This window comes from Hemitrygon akajei, chromosome 10 (assembly GCF_048418815.1).
Source record: "Hemitrygon akajei chromosome 10, sHemAka1.3, whole genome shotgun sequence".
In the NCBI taxonomy this organism is placed as follows: domain Eukaryota; kingdom Metazoa; phylum Chordata; class Chondrichthyes; order Myliobatiformes; family Dasyatidae; genus Hemitrygon; species Hemitrygon akajei.
Window position 1 is genome coordinate 169,541,588 of NC_133133.1, and position 19,635 is coordinate 169,561,222.

General features: G+C 44.4%; 1 protein-coding gene across 1 annotated transcript in view; it reads right to left on the minus strand.

The window, feature by feature from the left end:
• LOC140734935 (tryptophan 5-hydroxylase 2-like) overlaps positions 1 to 19,635 on the minus strand; it is a 63,676-nt gene that overhangs the window by 32,946 nt on the left and 11,095 nt on the right. Inside the window, exons 2-4 of the mRNA XM_073059654.1 lie at positions 14,561 to 14,701; positions 8,051 to 8,234; positions 3,915 to 4,015 (exon numbers count right to left, since the gene is read on the minus strand). Of these exons, the coding sequence (XP_072915755.1) occupies positions 3,915 to 4,015; positions 8,051 to 8,234; positions 14,561 to 14,701 (426 nt within the window). The remainder of the gene's footprint in view (positions 1 to 3,914; positions 4,016 to 8,050; positions 8,235 to 14,560; positions 14,702 to 19,635) is intronic.

The window sequence follows — 19,635 nt, forward strand, 5'->3', positions numbered from 1 at the left end:
TTATTATTTCTCTGCATTCTTGATGAGTTGTCAAGGACGTAACTGATAGCTTTTTGGACTCTAAAGGAAATCGGGTACTCAGTGGTAGGTAAGTTGATGGAAAAGATCCAGAGAGGCAGGATTTATAAACATTTGGAGAGGCATAATATGATTAGGAATAGTCAGCTTGGCTTTGTCAAGGGCAGGTCGTGCCTTATGAGCCTGACTGAATTTTTTGAGGATGTGACTAAACAAATTGATGAAGGAAGAGCAGTAGACGTAGTGTATATGGATTTCAGCAAGGCATTTGATAAGGTACCACATGCAAGGATTATTGAGAAAGTAAGGAGGCATGGGATCCAAGGGGGCCTTGCTTTGTGGATCCAGAATTGGCTTGTCCACAAAAGGCAAAGAGTGGTTGTAGACAGGTCATATTCTGCATGGAGGTCAGTGACTAGTGGTGTGCCTCAGAGATCTGTTCCAGGACCCCGACTCTTCGTGAATTTTTATTAATGACCTGGATGAGGAAGTGGAGTGATGGGTTAGTAAACTTGTTGATGATACAAAGGTTAGGAGTGTTGTGGATAGTGTGGAGGGCTGTCAGAGGTTACAGCGGGACATTGATAGGATGCAAAATTGGGCTGAGAAATGGCAGATGGAGTTCAACACAGATAAGTGTGAGGTGGTTCATTTTTGTAGGTCAAATATGATGGCAGAATATAGTATTAATGGTAAAACAGACAGACAGACATACTTTATTGATCCCAAGGGAAATTGGGTTTTGTTACAGCCGCACCAACCAAGGATAGTGAAGAAATATAGCAATATAAAACTATAAATAATTAAATAATAATATTAATCATGCCAAGTGGAAATAAGTCCAGGACCAGCCTATTGGCTCAGGGTGTCTGACACTCCGAGGGAGGAGTTGTAAAGTTTGATGGCCACAGGTAGGAATGACTTCCTATGACGCTCAGTGTTACATCTCGGTGGAATGAGACTCTTGGCAGTGTAGAGGATCAGAGGGATCTTGGGGTCCGAGTCCGTAGGACACTCAAAGCTGCTGTGCAGGGAGACTCTGTGGTTAAGAGAGCGTATGGTGCATTGGCCTTCATCAATCGTGGGATTGAGTTTAGGAACCAAGAGGTAACGTTGCAGCTATATAGGACCCTAGTCAGACCCCACTTGGAGTACTGTGCTCAGTTCTGGTCGCCTCCCTACAGGAAGGATGTGGAAACCATAGAAAGGGTGCAGAGGAGATTTACAAGGATGCTTCTTAGATTGGTGAGCATGCCTTATGAGAATAGTTTGAGTGAACTCAGCCTTTTTTCCTTGGAGCGACGGAGGATAAGAGGTGACCTGATAGAGATATATAAGATGATAAGAGGCATTGATCGTGTAGATAATCAGAGGCTTTTTCCCAGGGGTGAAATGACTAGCACGAGAGGGCACAGTTTTAAAGTGCTTGGAAGTAGGTACAAAGAAGACATCAGGGGTAAGATTTTTTACATAGAGAGTGGTGAGTGCATGGAATGGGCTGCCAGCGACAGTGGGGGAGGCGGATATGATAAGGTCTTTTAAGAGACTCCTGGACAGGTACATGGAGCTCAGAAAAACAGAGGGCTATGGGTAACCCTAGGCCATTTCTAAGGTAAGAACATGTTTGGCACAGCTTTGTGGGCCAAAGGGCCTGTATTGTGCTGTTGGTTTTCTATGTTTCTAGGTGGGAAACTGAACTTGAAGTACAGGATTGGTCATGGTCTTCATAGGCCTTTGAGGAAGCCTGTTATTTCTATTTCTAGATACAGAATAAGACATTCTATTTCTTATCTTTCTAGAATGCGCAAATATTCTGACAGAACATTTGTAACACCTGGACCTGAGGCACACATTCCACAGGGGTTCCAGATTTTCTGCCTGAAGCAAACATTTGCTCTGAGACTGTTAGGGTACATAGCAATTATTAATTTCACCAGCAACCAATCTTCAAATTTGAATGTGGATTGCAGATTGAGTTTAAAATACAGCTCAGAACAATTAGACAAATTGAACAATTCATGCATATGCATGAATGCAGCCTAGAGTCAGGAATTAACATTCACCTTGGGTGTCTGGACTGTGGGTGTGAAGAAGGTGTGTGAAAACTGTATGCAATTCAAAGGAAGCATTGTAGATACATTGTAACTATAGAATAGTCCTGCTGTTACCTTTGACCTTTAGCATATAATAATGTCATGTAATATTAGGCTGGGAGGCCTCTTCTTCCAAGAGTGTCTCAATATGATGCCTGCTGCTCATTTTTAGAACATAGAAATCTACAGCACATTACAGGCCCTTCAGCCCACAGTGCTGTGCCATCCATGTAACCTACTCTAGAAACTGCCTAGAATTTCTTTACCACATAGCCCTCTGTTTTTCTAAGCTCCATGTACCTATCTAAGAGTCTCTTAAAATAGCCTATTGTATCCGCCTCTACCACCATCGCTGGCAGTGCATTCCACACACCCTCCACTCTCTGTGTGAAAAACTCTCTGACATCCCCCTTGTACCTATTTCCAAGCACCTTAAAACAATGCCCCCTCATGTTAGCCATTTCAGCCCTGGGAAAAAGCCTCTGGCTATCCACACAATCAATGCCTCTCATCATCTTATACACCTCTATCAGGTCACCTCTCATCCTCTATTGCTGCAGGGAGAAAAGGCCAAGTTCACTCAACCTATTCTCATAAGTCATGCTCTCCAATCCAGGCAACATCCTTGTAAATCTCCTCTGCACTCTCTCTATAGTATCCACATCCTTTTTGTAGTGAGGTGACCAGGACTAAACACAGTACTCCAAGTAGGGTCTAACTAAGGTGCATAAATAGCTATAACATTACCTCACGGCTCTTGAACTCAATCCCATGGTTGATGAAGGCCAACACACCATACGCCTTCTTAACAACACTGTCAACCTGTGCAGCAGCTTTGAGTGTCCCATGGACACGGACTCCAAGATCTCACTGATTCTCCACACTGCCAAGAGTCTTACCATTAATCTTATATTCTGTCTTCAAATTTGACCTACCAAAATGAACCACTTCACACTTATCTGGGTTGAACTCCATCTGCCACTTCTCAGCCCAGTTCTGCACCCTATCGATGTCCCGCTATAACCTCTGACAACCCTCCAGACTTCACCCACCTCAACACTGAACTGACTCCACAATCTATGGACTCATTTTCAAGGAGTCTACTATTCATTACAGTATTCTTTATTTACTTGTTTATTTTTTTATTTGCACAATTTGTCACATTGCTGGTTTGTCAGTCTTTATGTGTATTTTTTCATTAATTCTATTGTATTTTGTTTTACTATGAATGTCTGTAAGAAATGAATCTCAAGGTAGTACATAGATACTAACATAGAAGCATAGAAAATCTACAGCACAATACAGGCCCTTCGCCCACAATGCTGTGCCAAACGTACTTACTTTAGAAATTACCTAGGGTTACCCCTAGCCCTCTATTTTTCTAAGCTCCATGTACCTGTCCAGGAGTCTCTTAAAAGACCCTATTGTATCTGTCTCCACCACCGCCGCCGGCAGCCCATTCCACACACTCACCACTCTCTGTGTAAAAAAACTTACCACTTACCCAAATACATTTATTTTTAACTTGGAACTTTGAACTTAGTGGGGACATAATGGGGTAGATTTAATTCTTGGAATGACTATGCTTTACAAACGAGAAGTGAGCTTATTCTCTGTACTTTGGATGGAATATGATGGACACTCAGTGTAATCAAAATAGTTTTTGCTCAAAGATTCTCTGTGAAAATGAATCTCAGGGCTGTATATGGTGACTTTGTCAATAAAATTTTCTTTGAAATTAGCAGATCTTATGTCTGTATTAACTTTCCTGTGATTTGAAAATGGCTTTTTGCAAGTACTCACTGGATGGTCTGCGTCAAGCTCTGATCCATACATCAGGACTCTCTGGGAACTCTTATCTAATTCGGAAAGCTTTTTTGGAAACCAGACAATTTCGCTCATCTCTAGAAAACACACATTAAAATAAAGGCATTAGGACAGTTGATCTATCAGAATTATTGAATAACTTTATAATTATTAAATGGTTATTGCACAGTCAATTCATGTTATTCACTCTATAGAATGTGCACATTGCTAGTAAGGCCAACATTTATTGCTTATTCCTAATGCCCCTCAAGATGGTGGAAGTGAATCACCTTGAGCAGTAATGCGAGTACTCCCAGAGGGAAATCCAGTATTTTGGCTCAGTGATTATGAAGGGAGAGTAATGCATTTCTAATTCAGGAATAGCATGTGGCTTGGAGGGGAGTAATTTCTTCAGGACTTAATTACATCAACACTGGTGTTGGCACGTGGCCAAGTGGTTAAGGCGTTCGTCTAGTGACCTGAAGGTCGCTAGCTCGAGCCTTAGCTGAGGCTCTGTGTGTGTCCTTGAGCAAGGCACTTAACCACACATTGCCCTGTGACAACACCGGTGCCAAGCTGTATGGGTCCTAATGCCCTTCCCTTGGACAACATCAGTGGCATTGGAGAGGGGAGACTTGCAGCTTGAGCAACTGCCAGTTTTCCATAAAATAAAAACCTTGCCCAGGCTTGAGCTCTGGAAACTTTCCAAGGTGCACATCCATGGTCTCTCGAGACTAACAGAGGCCTACACACACACACATCAACACTGACTTCCTCCATTTCCTCCACAGGACATATTGAGTCATGTCTTCATGATAATGGGCACAAGCTAACCAGTAATATGTCTTAGGCACCCACCTATGCCATTCAATTAGGAACTTCAGTGACTGTAGACTTTATCACTGCCTTTGACTAGCAGAGAGAGGCCCTCAATCTGTCAAAGGGAGGTGTTCCTTACTGTACAAAGATTCCATGTCTTCCCAGTAAATTAATCCACAAGTTCTCTTCTTTGTCGAAACAGGTTACAGCACTGTGTTGACCACAACTACAAAGCAGCATGAATGTTGTGTCTGTGATTTCTTGCCTGTGGTGGGAGAGCCACACAGCCTCAGAATAGAGGTGAGAATGGAGATGAGGAGGCAGTTCTTTAGCCAGACAGTGTGGTGAATCTGTTGAACTCATTGCAGCAGGTGGCGGTGGAGGCCAAGTCATTGGGCATATTTATGACAAAGATTGATAGATACTTGATTACTCAGCACCTGAAGGGAAACGAGTAGAATGCAGGAGATTGGGGCTGAGAGGGAAAATGGATCAGCCATGATGAAATGCTAGAGCAGACTTGATGGGCCAAATGGCCTAATTCTGCTCCTATTTTATGGTCTTATTGCAAACAATGCAGTATTTGTACTTGGCTCTGCCCACGAGCACCCTGGATACCTTCATTGCGGCAGACCAGTGAAATCCCGTCTTAACTGCTTTGAGTCTAGTCATTTCTACTGTTGACATCAGTGTAAAACATGTTGAAATCTATTTATTGATTAATAAAATTTTAGTATAGCTCAATGCAATAACACTGGACAACAAAGATTTTGCTTCCTGAATAATATTTAGTGTATCTTATGGACTTGGGCTGCTGATCATGAAAATCACCATGAAATTTCCCTATCATGCACCATTTTTTTGAAATTTTCTATATTTGCTACTTCAGTTCATAATTCAAATCAGAATAACTGATGTCAAGGTAAGAGTTTCTTAAATGTCCCTAATGCATCTGGCTCTACCACCACCCCTGCATCGTGTTCCTCACACCCACCACTCTGTAAAAAAAAGCTACCTCTGACAAACCCCTATACCTCCCTCCAACCACCTTAAAGTTATGTCCCTTTGTATTAGATATATTGGTACTTGTGGTACTAGTTTACCAATGGATTTCAGATGAGGAATCAGGTTAGTCCATGGGAACCTGAGGCAACAATAGCAGCAGTGCACTTGTGCATCTTATATGTCAATGATTTGGGTAACAGGATCGATGGCTTTTTGGCCAGTTTTGCGGACGTTACAAAGGTAGTGGGTGGGAGCAAGTAGTACTGATGAAGCAGAGAGTCTGCAGAAGAACTAAGACAGATGAGGAGTATGGGCAAAGAGGATGGAAGTGTACGGCCGTATATATTGGCAGGAGGAATAAGACCATAGACTATTCCCTAAACGGGGAGAAAATTCTGAAATCAAAGGTGACAAAGGACATGGGATTCCTAGTGAAGGATTACTTAGAGGTTAATTTGCAGGTTGAGTCGATAGTAAGGAAGGCAAATTGCAATGCTAGCATTAATTTCAAGAGGACTAGAACATAAAGCAAAGAGGTAATGCTGAGGCTTGGAAGGCATTAGCTAGAGCACACTTGGGGTATTGTAAGCAATTTTGGGCCCCTTATCCTGGCTTTGGAGTGGGACCTGAGAAAGTTCATGAGAATGAAAGGGTTCACGCATGTGGAGCATTTGATGACCCTGGGCCTGTACTCACTGGAGTTTAATAGAATGAGAGGGGTGTTTCATTGAAACTTACTGAATATTGAAAGGCTTAGATAGGAAGGATGTGGAGAGGATGTTTCCTATAGTGGGGGAGTCCAGGACCAAATGACTAGGGGACCATCTATTTAGAACAGAGATAAGGATGAACTTTTTTTAACCACAGGGTATTGAATCTGTGGAATTCATTGCCATGGATGGCTGGGGAGGCTAAGTCATTAGGTATAATTGAAGTGGAGGCTGATATATTCTGGATTAGTAAGGACATTAAAAGTTATGAGGAGAAAGCAGGAAAATAGGGATAAGAGGGTTAATAAATCCATCATGATGGAATAGCCAGTCTGCCATTGGGAAAAAGATACAGGATCCTCAGGACTCACGTCACTAGGAACAGTTATTATCTCTCAACCATCAGGCTCTTAAACCAACATCATTCAACTTCTCATTACCCCATCATTGAAATATTCCCACATGCTATGAATTCACTTTCAAGAACTCTTCATCTCATGTTCTCAACCCTTATCGCTTATTTATCTATCTATTTTTTATTATTATTATTATTTCTTCTTGTATTTGCATACTTCATTGTCTTTTGTACACTGGGTGAAAGCTCAAGTTGATGTGGTCTTTCATGTCTATTATGGTTATGTTTCTGTAATGGATTTACTGAGAATGCTGGTAAGAAAATGAATCTCAAGGTTGTATATGGTAACATGTAGATAGTTTGATATTAAGTTTTACTTTGAACTTTGATTCAATGGGCTGAATGGCCTAATTTGCTGCTATGTCTTATGGTCTTATCTTTGGACCTAATGCAGGAGTAAAGAGATCGTGTTCACTATTTCTGGTAAATTGCCTCCTTAGACCAATCGAGCCAGTAATGTTGTATATCTTCGTACTATTTATACAGAACAAACAAAAATAAAGAGGAAACTTAGCACATGATAGTGGCCTTTGCTATCTACCAGAAGACAGAAATAAGCCATCCAAGGTGCAGGTGTAGCGAAGGAATTGACCACTGCAAAGTACCACTGCGTACCGAACCCTAACCTTACTATGTTAGGTGATAAATTCAAAGATTCTGAAGAGCAACTCTTTCTTCATCAATATATTTGTTAAGATTTAAAAGTTAGAGTTATAGAATGATAGACATTCCAGCAGAGAAATAGGCCCTTTGTCCCATCTAGACTGTGCCAAATTATTATTCTGCCCAGTCCCAACAGTCTGCATCCAGACTACAACCCTCCATACCCCTTCCATTTGTGTACCTATCCAAATTTCTCTTAAATGTTGAAATTGAACCCCCATCCACCACGTTCAAAGGCAGCTCGTTCCACACTCGCACCACCCTCTGAATGACAAAGTTTTCGCTCATGTTCCCCTTAAACATTTCACCTTTCACCCTTGACACATGATCTCTAGCTCTAGTCTCACACAACCTCAGTGGAAAACACTTGCTTGTATTTACACTATCTATACCCCTCACCTTGTTTCAAATCCAGTGAAAACTGGACATTTACATAATTCACATCAACATCCACATGCTTTGACCCAGTTCCACTTCTAATTTGGCAATTACAAATAAAAGGCTGAAGATGTGACTTGTACCTTCCTCCTCGATCCAGTTACTGGTCAGTAGATTCAATGAAACAATCTTTGCATGGGCCCTCAGTAACTGAATCAGCTCCTTAAAATCTTCTTTGGCACTGCTGCAGTCTACAAGTACCTCAACTTCTGAATCTCTCCTCTTCGACTTTCTGGACTCTATACGAACAAGGCTGATGTGCTTCTCCTGAAAAAAGAGAATTAGAGTCATGGTCATAATATCATAGAAAAGTACAGCACAGAAACAGGCCCATTGGCCCATCAGATCCATGCTGAATCATATAAACTGCCTATTCCCATTGACTTTACCCAGACCGTAACCCTCCATAGCCCCGAGGCCCTTCTTCAGGACTGGGGGCAGAAGGCACAATAAGGTGGGAAAGATGGGTGGTAAGAGAGAGGGAAGGTGGGTGGGTCAGGGAGAGGGATATTGTGAGAAGATGGGAGGTGATAGATAGAGGTAAAGTCTGGAGAAGAAGGAGAGGAGAATGGACCATAGGAGAAAGGGAAAAGGATGGGAAGCAGAGGGAGATGATGAGCACCTGACAAGTATACTCCTCCCCTCCTCCCACTTATTCTGGCATCTTCCCCTCTCATTTTCGATCCTGAAGAAGGACCTCAGCCTGAAACACCATTTATTCCTTTCAATAAGTACTGTCTGACCTGCTGAGTTCCTCCAGCATTTGTGTGTGTATTGCTCTGGATTTCCTGCATAGGTAGAATCTCTTGATTTTGCTCTCTAAGTGCAACTAGTCAGCATTAATGTAGTAGCACTTGCAGAGGAAGTTGAAAGACAGTCACAAAAAAGAGCTGACTGAATGGTTGGGTTGAGTTGTTCTCCGATTTTAGCAGTTGAACTGCAAACGTTTTGCCTCCGTACGAGGAGACTGCTCATTGTGGTGTTAATTAACAGCGCACTGATGATGTTTCCTCATGTGGTGACAAAATGTTTGCAGATAAATTGCCAAAATCAGAGAACAACTCAACCCAGCCATCAATCACCCAAGCTACACATTTTCTGAATTACTTCCAGTTGACTGAATGAGAAGGGTAATTTGATAGTTACAAGACAAGAATATTGAATGGAGGAAATTCATCTTTGGTTGCTAGCACCAAATCTGTGCAAGTGTATTGGAATCTGGTTCTGTTTATCTCTGTATAGTCATTTCCGTGGGTTCACTGAGCAGAAAGTAAGAATACACGTTCTCCAACTACCAACGATGTTTTCATTTCTCCCCTGGAATTTGCAAAGTTCTGCAACTTCAGTGTTGCCTTAACAACGGGATGCATTTACAGCATAGAATACTTGTGACTTTCTGTGGTCTGCAGAAAATTGTTCCAAAATTCCTCTGAAATATACTTCTTCTGAATTGCTTACACTGCAGTTTGCAATATGTAATTTTCCACCAAACAAGGGGTCTTCTGCACTCTGATCTTTCATTGATTCTGTTGTAGTTACTATTTGCTGAGTGTGCCCACAAGAAAATGAATCTCAGGGTTCTATGTGGTGACATACAGCAAATCTTTCACTTTGGTAATAAAACTTACTTTGAACTTTGTGTAAAGGGGGTTTTTTCTTTTCCTTTGTTACTGTGTATGTAATCAAAATGGCGTCTTTGTTTTGTTAAAAGTAGGAATGCAGGCGCCTTTGTGAAAAGTAGGAATGCTGGCGTCTTTGTTATGATAAATGCTGGAAGCTTGTTTGGGACTGTAAACTGATTGTTGGCGGGGATTTTGGGGGGTCGGCGCGATGGAGTGAGAGAGAGAGGACGGGATGCTGGAAGCTGGGCGACGGAACGGACCCCGAGCGGGGGTCCCCGGCCCAAGGTTTTCGGGGAGGAGAGGAGACGGAGACAGAGGAGTGTGGACGTCTGGTTGACCACCGTGGGGGTCCCAGGAGGCGGGTCGAGGAGTTCGGAGGGGATCGAATGCCAGAAGACTTCAGTAATTGAGCTCCAACGGTTGTGCACGAAGTGGTTTGGACTTTGATAAGTTTGGCGCCTTTTCTTTTTTTTTCTTCTTCATATATACTGTATCGTTAGTAATCGCTTAGTTATAGTAATCTTTATAAATTGTACTCATTTAATCGCATAAGGTGTACTGTCTGTTTTTTGGGCGAGGCGGGGACATCACACAGCGTCCACACCTGCTGATTACCCAGTTTGGCGGGGCCAAAGGCTGCTCCCCCTAGACTAGAACGAGTTTGAGCGATGCCTGAGGCGACCCAGGGGTTACATTGTGGGGGCTCATCCGGGATTGATTTCTGTGGAAGCTGTGTGATTGCCCTCTTTAAATTATGTCTGCGGCGAAGAGCTGGTGTGCCTTTGTGGGTGTGCGATTGCCGGTTATCTCTGCATGTGTGTTGGGTGGGGTGGCTGCTGTTGGTAGCCCGGAGGTCGTTGTTCGAGTTCCGACTAGCGCTGACGAAAAGGTGGTGGGACCATGGGCTGTCCATGCTGTTAAGAGAGCGAGGAAGGTCTGGTTGGAATGTTTCAGCAGTGGTAGGCTCCGCCCGGTTGTTGGAATAATGTCCAGCCCTAAAGGGGCGGAGACATGGGCGGAGCAGACCTCTCAGTTGTTGGGTGAGTGGCAGTGCTTGGCTGAGGGAAAGCAATAGGGATTGGTTGAAAGTTTGAGTAGGCGGGCTGGTAGCGTTGTTAGAACTGTCGGGCACAATTACCTCGAAGTGACAGCTGCCAGTTCTGGGAAAGTGTGGGAAAATGCGTGTGGTTCGACTGGAAGTCAAATGCCGCAGCTGGGGGGCTTATCATATCCGTGGCAGGAGATTGGTGGGAAGTTTTTAGGGTATCCCTTTTGGTTAGGAGGGCAGATAAATTGCTTGCAGAGCCAGGGGGATCTGTCAAGGGGATCAGTTGTTCCGTTGATCCGAGAGGTGTCGGGAAACTTAGAGGAGGCCCAGTGGGGGAACGGCTTGGGGTCTCTGGGGGAGCACGTTCCCAGCAATGTACCAAGGAACTCCCGCAAGGAACAGACCCTATTCCTGAAGGCTTAGAGGGACCACGCACTCAGGTGTTGTTACGGATGGATGGAAGTCAAGTTAAAGCCATCCTCGGCACCGGGGCACCGGTTAAGTTGCTGTACAGTTTGTTTTATAACCGTTTTTGGAAGCCTTTACCCTTGACGACATTGATGGCACTGGAGATTTGGGGTACCAGTACCGGTGATTATAAAGACGACGGTTGTTGGTCAGTGAAAATGGAGTTCTTAGAGGCAAATGTGGAGGTGACTGAGGTTCGTGAATCGTTAATGCTGATGTGTCCGGACACTGTTGAGACGGGCAGCGTTTCGGTTATGGAGAGAACCAATATCCTGTTGGTGCGCTTGGGGGCCTGCCCGGAGGAGGCGGGTGAGCACTGTTTGGAGGCATTATCGATGCACCCAGAGTTTCGAGCTGCTTGTGCGGACGTGTGTAGCAGTATTGGGCCGATACCGAATTCAAACAAGAGCCGGTGGTGGTATGGCCTGGAGGAGTATCTGAGGGTAAGACCCTCTTAGTGGACACTGCGAAATACCACCAGGGAGGGGAGTTGACTGCTGAAGACACCTCGGTGAGGCAGAGGTTGTGGCGACTGGCCCCTACAGCCGTGGCAGACGTAGGCAGAGTGTGTATGGATTATATTGGGCCGTAGAGGCGATGGCCTATTTGTGTGGTGCGAAGAGGTTTAAGGTGCTGGATCTGAGGAGTGGATGTTGCCAGATCCCGATGAGTGAGGCCGACAAGGAGAAGACGGCGGTTATAAGTTCCCTAGGAGTCTTCCGGTCCGAAAAGATACCACAGGGTATCTCCGGAGCCCTTGCAACCTTCCTGCAGGGCATGTGGAAGACCATGGGGGTGTGGAGGCGTTTGGAATTTTGACGTATGTGGATGATCTCTTGGTATTTGGATTTGCCTCAGGAGAATATGAAGTGAGGGCGTTGCAGGAGCGGCTGAGAACTACAGAGTTAAAGTGTTTTCTGGACACGTGCCAGGGCTGGCGAAGGTCGCACCTCGTGAGTGTCTGTCTCTACGGAATCAAGTTTGAAATGAAGACTGAGAGACCGGAGAGAGTGATCTGGAACCATTTGAAAGACTTACAAGTTGGAGAGAACGAAGAAAGTTGTTTGACTGAGGGCCACAGCAAACTGAGAGCCTGGAGAAGGGAGTTTGCGGAGGTGAAGAAATTGCGGACAAATCTCGGAAGGGGGAAGTGGTAGCTTGAAGGGAACCTGAAGATGACCATCGACAGTTCAAATGAAGTGCAAAACCTGAAGGTTGATCTGAAAGAAGTCATGAGGAGAAAAAAAAGCTGGAGAGAAGTGCAGTGAATACTGAACTGGAGGGTGACCAATCTTTAACTGCTGCTTTTCAGGTCGGGGTGGAAGAAGCTGTTGGAGTAACTGCATTCCAGATTGAGATGGCCGGGATGCAGGAGTCAGAACTGCTGAGCCAGGGGCCAGAGAAGATGATAATCTCAATTGCAGGAGGCTGAAGAGACTGCAGGAGCAGTGCAGGCCATGTGTTTCCGTTTGGAGAAGATCAAACAGCAGCTACCGATCAAAGAAATGAGGAAGAATACGGATTCAAAGGCTGATGTGCTGGATGTGTGGTACATGCTGCCTTTTGCTGACTTTCCCTCGATTGAGGAAGAGACCTTTGGCCTTTCTTCCACTGAGTCAGGTGTAGTGGGGAGGGTTAGCTGTGTGCAGTGTGGGGCATGAGTGAGAGGTTGAAAGAGGAGTTGGTAGTGGACCCAAGTTATCCCCAGCTATGTCCTAGCCTAAGGGTTTAGGTGAGGGGGGTACGGAGGTCTCAGAAGGGTTAGGGAACGCCCAGATAGTTGGCCTATATAGCGCCTAAGGAACAGAGCGTGAGGTTTACTGTGTGGGGAGGAGATGTCACTGCTTGTGCTTGGGTTACGGTGTGTTGGCAGGAAAGGTGACGAGTTATCTAATAGTCATGAGGACATGACTTTTATTTGGTGGGGGGAGAGTGTAAAGGGGATTTTTTCTTTTCCTTTGTTACTGTGTATGTAATCAAAATGGCGTCTTTGTTTTGTTAAAAGTAGGAATGCTGGCGCCTTTGTGAAAAGTAGGAATGCTGGCATCTTTGTTATGATAAGTGCTGGAAGCTTGTTTGGGACTGTAAACTGATTGTTGGCGGGGATTTTGGGGGGTCGGCGCGATGGAGTGAGAGAGAGAGGACGGGATGCTGGAAGCTGGGCGACGGAACGGACCCTGAGCGGGGGTCCCCGGCCCAAGGTTTTCGGGGAGGAGAGGAGACGGAGACAGAGGAGTGTGGAGCGTCTGGTCGACCACCGTGGGGGTCCCAGGAGGCGGGTCAAGGAGTTCGGAGGGGATCGAATGCCAGAAGACTTCAGTAATTGAGCTCCAACGGTTGTGCACGAAGTGGTTTGGACTTTGATAAGTTTGGCGCCTTTTCTTTTTTTTCTTCTTCATATATACTGTATCGTTAGTAATCGCTTAGTTATAGTAATCTTTATAAATTGTACTCATTTAATCACATAAGGTGTACTGTCTGTTTTTTGGGCGAGGCGGGGACATCACACAGCGTCCACACCTGCTGATTACCCAGTTTGGCGGGGCCGAAGGCTGCTCCCCCTAGACTAGAACGAGTTTGAGCGATGCCTGAGGCGACCCAGGGGTTACATTTGTATAGGGCAATGCTGTGTCTAATCAAAAGAGAGGATCCTTGCAATAAATTCTGAAATGCAACAGCGCCCCCGTGGAAGAGTATGGTTTCACAGACTAAATCTTCTAGATTTCTGTATTTTAACCTGCAGGTGTACAGACTGCAGAAGTTGCTGCTGGCCTCACAGAGGATTCAAAATGAATGCTGGCCAAGTTTTTTTTTTAAAGTAAAGTTCTACCAAAATAACACAAATAAAGATTTTGGAGGAACAGAAGGTCAGGCCTCTCAAACTCCAACCCCGCGTTCCTGTCATGAGAGGTGGAGATGGGTTAAGGCCGGCCAACAGGCCTCTGGTGAAGTTGTATAGGCCAATTCCCCTGTACAGTGGATGCAATGGATTACAGAAACATTGATGAACTCTAACCATACCATCGGCTTCAGAGGAAGATGGAAACAGGAGGTCATCAATGGCCTAGGCTCCACTTAGGAGCTAAGGGCCCAAATTCAAGTTCAGAATGTCAGGCAGCATCTATTGAAAGGAATAAAGGGTCAACTTTGCAAGCCGAAACCCTTCATCAGGATCCCTGATGTAGGGTCCCGACCTGAAACATGTTGATGAACGATGAGTCCTGACGAAGGGTCTCCGCCCAAAACATCGACATTTTATTCATCTCCACAGACGCTGCCTGACCAGCTGAGTTCCTCCAGCATTTTGTGTGTGTTACTGTAGATTTCCAGTATCTGCAAAATCTTTTACGTTTATAAAGTTCATACCAATACTCTTAAGATATCATGTTAGTCTTCCATAGTTAAAGGTCATCCCTTTGGGGAGAGTTGTTTTCCTGCACACAGCTAAATCTTACCTGAAAGATCTGGAGGGCTTTCACCAGTCCATCTACTTCATTTTTCAAGGCAAACATAAGTGTCGCCCTTGTCGGTTCATTCTTGCTACTTTCTTTCTTACCTTTCTTCTCTTCATATTTGCTGTGACATCCTTTATTTACCTGCAAAGGATTTCAGACAAAATTATTAAATATAGGAGAGAAGTATTTTAGTTGTCAGAAACATAAGAAGGCTTATTTAAGTGTAGAACATGGCTTTGACAGAGTCAGAATCAGGCTCCACCCCGCTTCATTCACATCATCACTGAACTGTTCCCACAACCTATAGACTCACTTTCACTTTTTGCACATTGGTTGATTGTCTGTCCTGTTGAGAGCAGTTTTTCAACGATTCTTCTTGGATTTACTGAGTAAGCCCGCCACAAAACAAATCTCAGGGTTGTATATGGTGACATATATGTACTTTGACAATAAATTTACTTTATAATAATGGATACCACCTTTTTGAGGCACCACCTGTTGAAGATGTTTTTGATACTGAAGAGGCTAGTCCCTGTGGTGGGACTGGTTGAGTTTACAACTTTCTGCAGCTTTTTCCAATCCTGTGCAGTGTCCCCTCCATATCAGACGGTGATGCAACCAGTTAGGATGCTCTCCACGGTATATATTTCCGTGTAGAAATTTCCAAGTGTCTTTGGTGACATACCAATTCTCCTCACACTCCTAATGAAATATAGCCATTGTCGTGCCTTTTTTGTGACTGCATCAACATGTTGGGCCCAGGATAGATCCTCAGAGATGTTGACACCCATGAACTTGAAACTGCTCTCCCTTTCCACTTCTGATCCATCAATGAAAACTGGTGTGTGTTCCCTTGACGAACCCTTCCCGAAGTCCACAATCAATTCATTGGTCATACCGACACTGAGTGCAAAGTTGTTGTTGCGACACCACTCAACCAGCTGATCTATCTCACTCCAGTACGCCTCCTCATCAACATCCGAAGCAGTTGTGTCATCGGCAAATTTATAGATGGCACTGGATCTGTGCTGCACCACACAGTTGTAGGTGTAGAGAGAGTAGAGCAGTAGATCAGCATGCGTTCTTGTGGTGCATTGGTGTTAATTATCAGTGAGGAGGAAATGTTATTTCCGATCCACACAGATTGTGGAGGAAGTCAAGGATCCAGTTGCAGAGGTACAGAAGCCAAGGCTTTGGAGCTTTTTGATTAGAACTGAGGGTATGATTGTGTTGAATGCTGAGCTATAGTCAGTAAACAGCAGCCTGACATAGGTATTACTATTGTCCAGATGATGCAAGGCCATGTGGAAAGCAGTGAGATTGCATCCACTGTAGACCTAGTGAGCCAATAAGAAAATTGTAGCAGGCACAGATCATTGCTGAGGCAGGAGTTGATTCTAGCTATGACCAACCTTTCAAAGCACTTCATCCCAGTAGATGCGAGTGCCAACGGGTGATGGTCATTGAGGCAGCTCACCCTGCTCTTCTTTGGCACTGGAATGATTGTCGCCTTTTTGAAGCAGGTAGGAACCTCCGACTGCAGCAGTGAGAGATTGAAGATGTTCTTGAAGACTCCTGCCAGTTGTTCAGCCCAGGTTTTCAGAGCCTCTTGAAAGATGTTCTGACATCAGCCTCCGAGACAAAGTACGTAGGGTCACCGACTGCTACAGGGATTTGCATAGATGTAGTTTTATTCACCCTTTCAAAGCATGCACCTAGGAGTGAAGCATCACAGCTACTCATGATGTTAGGTTTCACTTTGTAGGAAGCAATGGTTTGTAAACCCTGCCAGAGCCGATACACTTCCAATTCAGCCTTTAACATCAATCGGAATTTGTTTTTAACTCTTAAGATAGCCTGCTGTAGGTCAGCCTGGACATCTTGTATAGCTCTGGATCACCTGTCTTGAATGCCAGAGATCTAGCCCTCAGCAGACATGAATTTCCTGGTTCATCCACGGCTTTTAATTTAGGTATGTCCTGAATGTTCTTGAAGACACACACTCATCCTCACGGGTTTTAATGAAGTCAGTGGTGTATTCGTTCGAATTTGAAGATAAATCCCTGAATATTGCCCAGTCCACTGGCTCAAAGCAGTTACAGTGGTGCTAGAAAATCAGTGAACCCTGTAGAACTTTCTCTATTTCTGCATAAATATGACTTAAAATGTGATTAGATATTCACATGTCCTAAAACTAAATAAAGAGAACCCAATTAAATAAATAACACAAAAAAAACATTATACTTGTTCAGTCGGTACACCTGACTCCAAATAGGTTTTGTAGAAGGATCACACATTTTTTCCAACATATATATGTAATTCAGATCATTTTTCTCAATAAATAAATGAACAGGTATAATGTTTTTTCTGTTACTTGTTTATTTGGGTTCTCTTTATCTAGCTTTAGGACTTGCGTGAAGATCTGATCACATTTTAGATCACGGTTATGAAGAAATAGAGAAAATTCTACTGGGTTCACAAACTTTCCAGCACACCATATGTAAGCACTCTGCCACCCTTGACCACACTTCCTTTGTCCTCACCCCTGGTTCTGCAGTCTTTAGACTCTGCCGATACACTGGGAGTAGAAGTACAGCCAGGTGATCAGACTGTGGGTGTGGGATGGCATGGTAGGTGTTCTTGATGGTGGTGTAACGACGGTCAAGTGTGTTGGCTTCTCTTTTAGAGAGTAAGTCAATGAGTTTGATGTAGTCGATGTAATTTACATACACATTAGACTGCCATGTGGGCATTAGACAAGTCCCACGTGGGAGACTGGGTTCAAAGGTTAAGCCCGGTGGAACCGAGGATTAGTTGACAAACTAGAGTAAAAATTGGCTTTGCAACGGGAAACAGAGAGTGATGGTAGAGGGTTGATTGTACAATTGGATGACAAATGGTGTCCCACAAGCACTGGTGCTGGGACCACTGCTGTTAATGATATGCATGAATGACCTGTATGTGGATGTGGCAGGTGTGATCAATCAATGTGCAGATGACACGTAGATTGGCAGAGTCGTTGATCATGAGGAAAGTAGCCTTATGATGCTGAGAGATATCAATGTGTTGGTGAAATGGGCTGAAAAGTGACAGATGGAGTTTAATCCAAATAAATGTGAGGTGAAACACGCACATGTGGGACAGCATGGTAGCGTACTGGTTAGCAGGGCACTTTACAGTACAGGCAACCAGGGTTCAATTCCCACCGCTGTCTATGAGGAGATTGTACATTCTCCCTGTGACCACGTGGGTTTCCTCCCACAGTCCAAAGACGTACAGGTTGGTAGGTTAATTGGTCATTGTAAATTGTCCCATGACTAGGCTAGGGTTAAACCAGGGTTCTGCTGGGCAGCATAGCTCGAAGGGTTGGAAGGGCTGGAAGGGCCTTTTCCTCACAGAATCTCAGTAAATAAATAAATAAGATGCTGAAGGAACTTTGGACTGAAAACTAAAACATAGCTGCACAAAGCAACACATTTCACGGCATATGCCAGTGATATTAAACCTGATTCTGATTCTAGCATAAAATATTACAACTCTTGAGACCCGGGTTCAATACACCGCTGTCTGTAAGAAAATTGCACATTCTCCCCGACCGCGTGGGTCTTGTCTGGGTGCACTGGTTTCCTCCTACGTTCCAAAGCTGTACGAGCTAGCGGGTTTTTCGACCACATGGGTTATTGGGCAGCGTGAGCTTGTTGGGCTGGAAAGGCCTGTTACTGCACTGTAAAGCTCTAAATCAGGGATTCCCAACCCTTTTTATGCTGTGGACCTCTACCATTAACCATAAAATCTGTGGACCCTGCTGTACGTAGATAAAAAGAAACTAAATAAACTCAACAAGTCAGGCAGCATGTATGGTGATGAATAAACAGTCGATATTTTTAGCTGAGATCCTTTATCAGACCTGGAAAGGAAGGGGGCCGAAGCCAGATTAAGAAAGGGGGAGGAGGGGTAGGAGTACAAGCTGGCAGGTGATTGCCGAGGCCGGTGAGGTGGAAGTGGGAGGTGGGGGAGGGGGATGAAGAAGCTGAGAGGTGATAGGTAAAGTGACAGTGTCATGATGAGGTTGGAGGATGATATTTCTTTGTATTACACCCGTGATCCTTGTCCTTCCAGGTGGTAATGGTTACAAGGAGAAGCCTTGCCAGGTTACATTGCAGTGCATTTTTCCAAGGATGTATAGATTAATTCATCGGAGTCCTTCACTGCTGGAGCCCTTAGGAAGATTAATGAGCCTTTCCCACCTTCGGCTGACCTACACTGCTTCCCATCTGCTTAGCCTTGAGTTACCATCTGTGGCTTTTTAAACAACAAAGCTCCCTTGTGTCTTTGGGGGAGTTTTCAAAAGCAAGCCCAGCACTGAGCTGAAGGCACTCTGACTGTTCCAAGCTAAACACAGCACGGTCACTTCTCACTTCCTTATGCATACTGTACACACACACACACACACACACACACACACACACACACACACACACACACACACACACACACACACACACACACACACACACACACACACACACACACACACACACACACACACACACACACACACACACACACACACACACACACACACACACACACACACACACACACCACTTTGACAGAAGTGCCTCCATAGCAGTCTTCTTGCATTTGCTAACTGAATGTCCAACAATTATATTTCTTCTTTTCACAGAATATAGACCCAAAAATACTTCTATTACATTGTCAACTGAGGTTGTTTGCTTTGGAGTCCTGCTGAAGAATCTCGGCCAAAAACATCAACTGTACTTTTTCCCTTAGATGCTGCCTGGCCTGCTGAGTTCCTCCAGCATTTTGTGTGTGTTATTTCTATTACATTTCTTGTAATTGCAGCCTGGCATGTGGATTCAGTGGAGACTAGCGGCCAGCGCGACAGCAACCTAACAGAACAACGAATCAGACCGATATAAACTCAAGCACTCGGCAGAAACAACACTCTGAAGAGTCAGATCAACTGGTGACGAAACACTTAAGACCTACCCTCCAGGCTTGGCGCACAACCCTACAAACAACTGTGGATCAATGTGCTGATCATCCCTTGC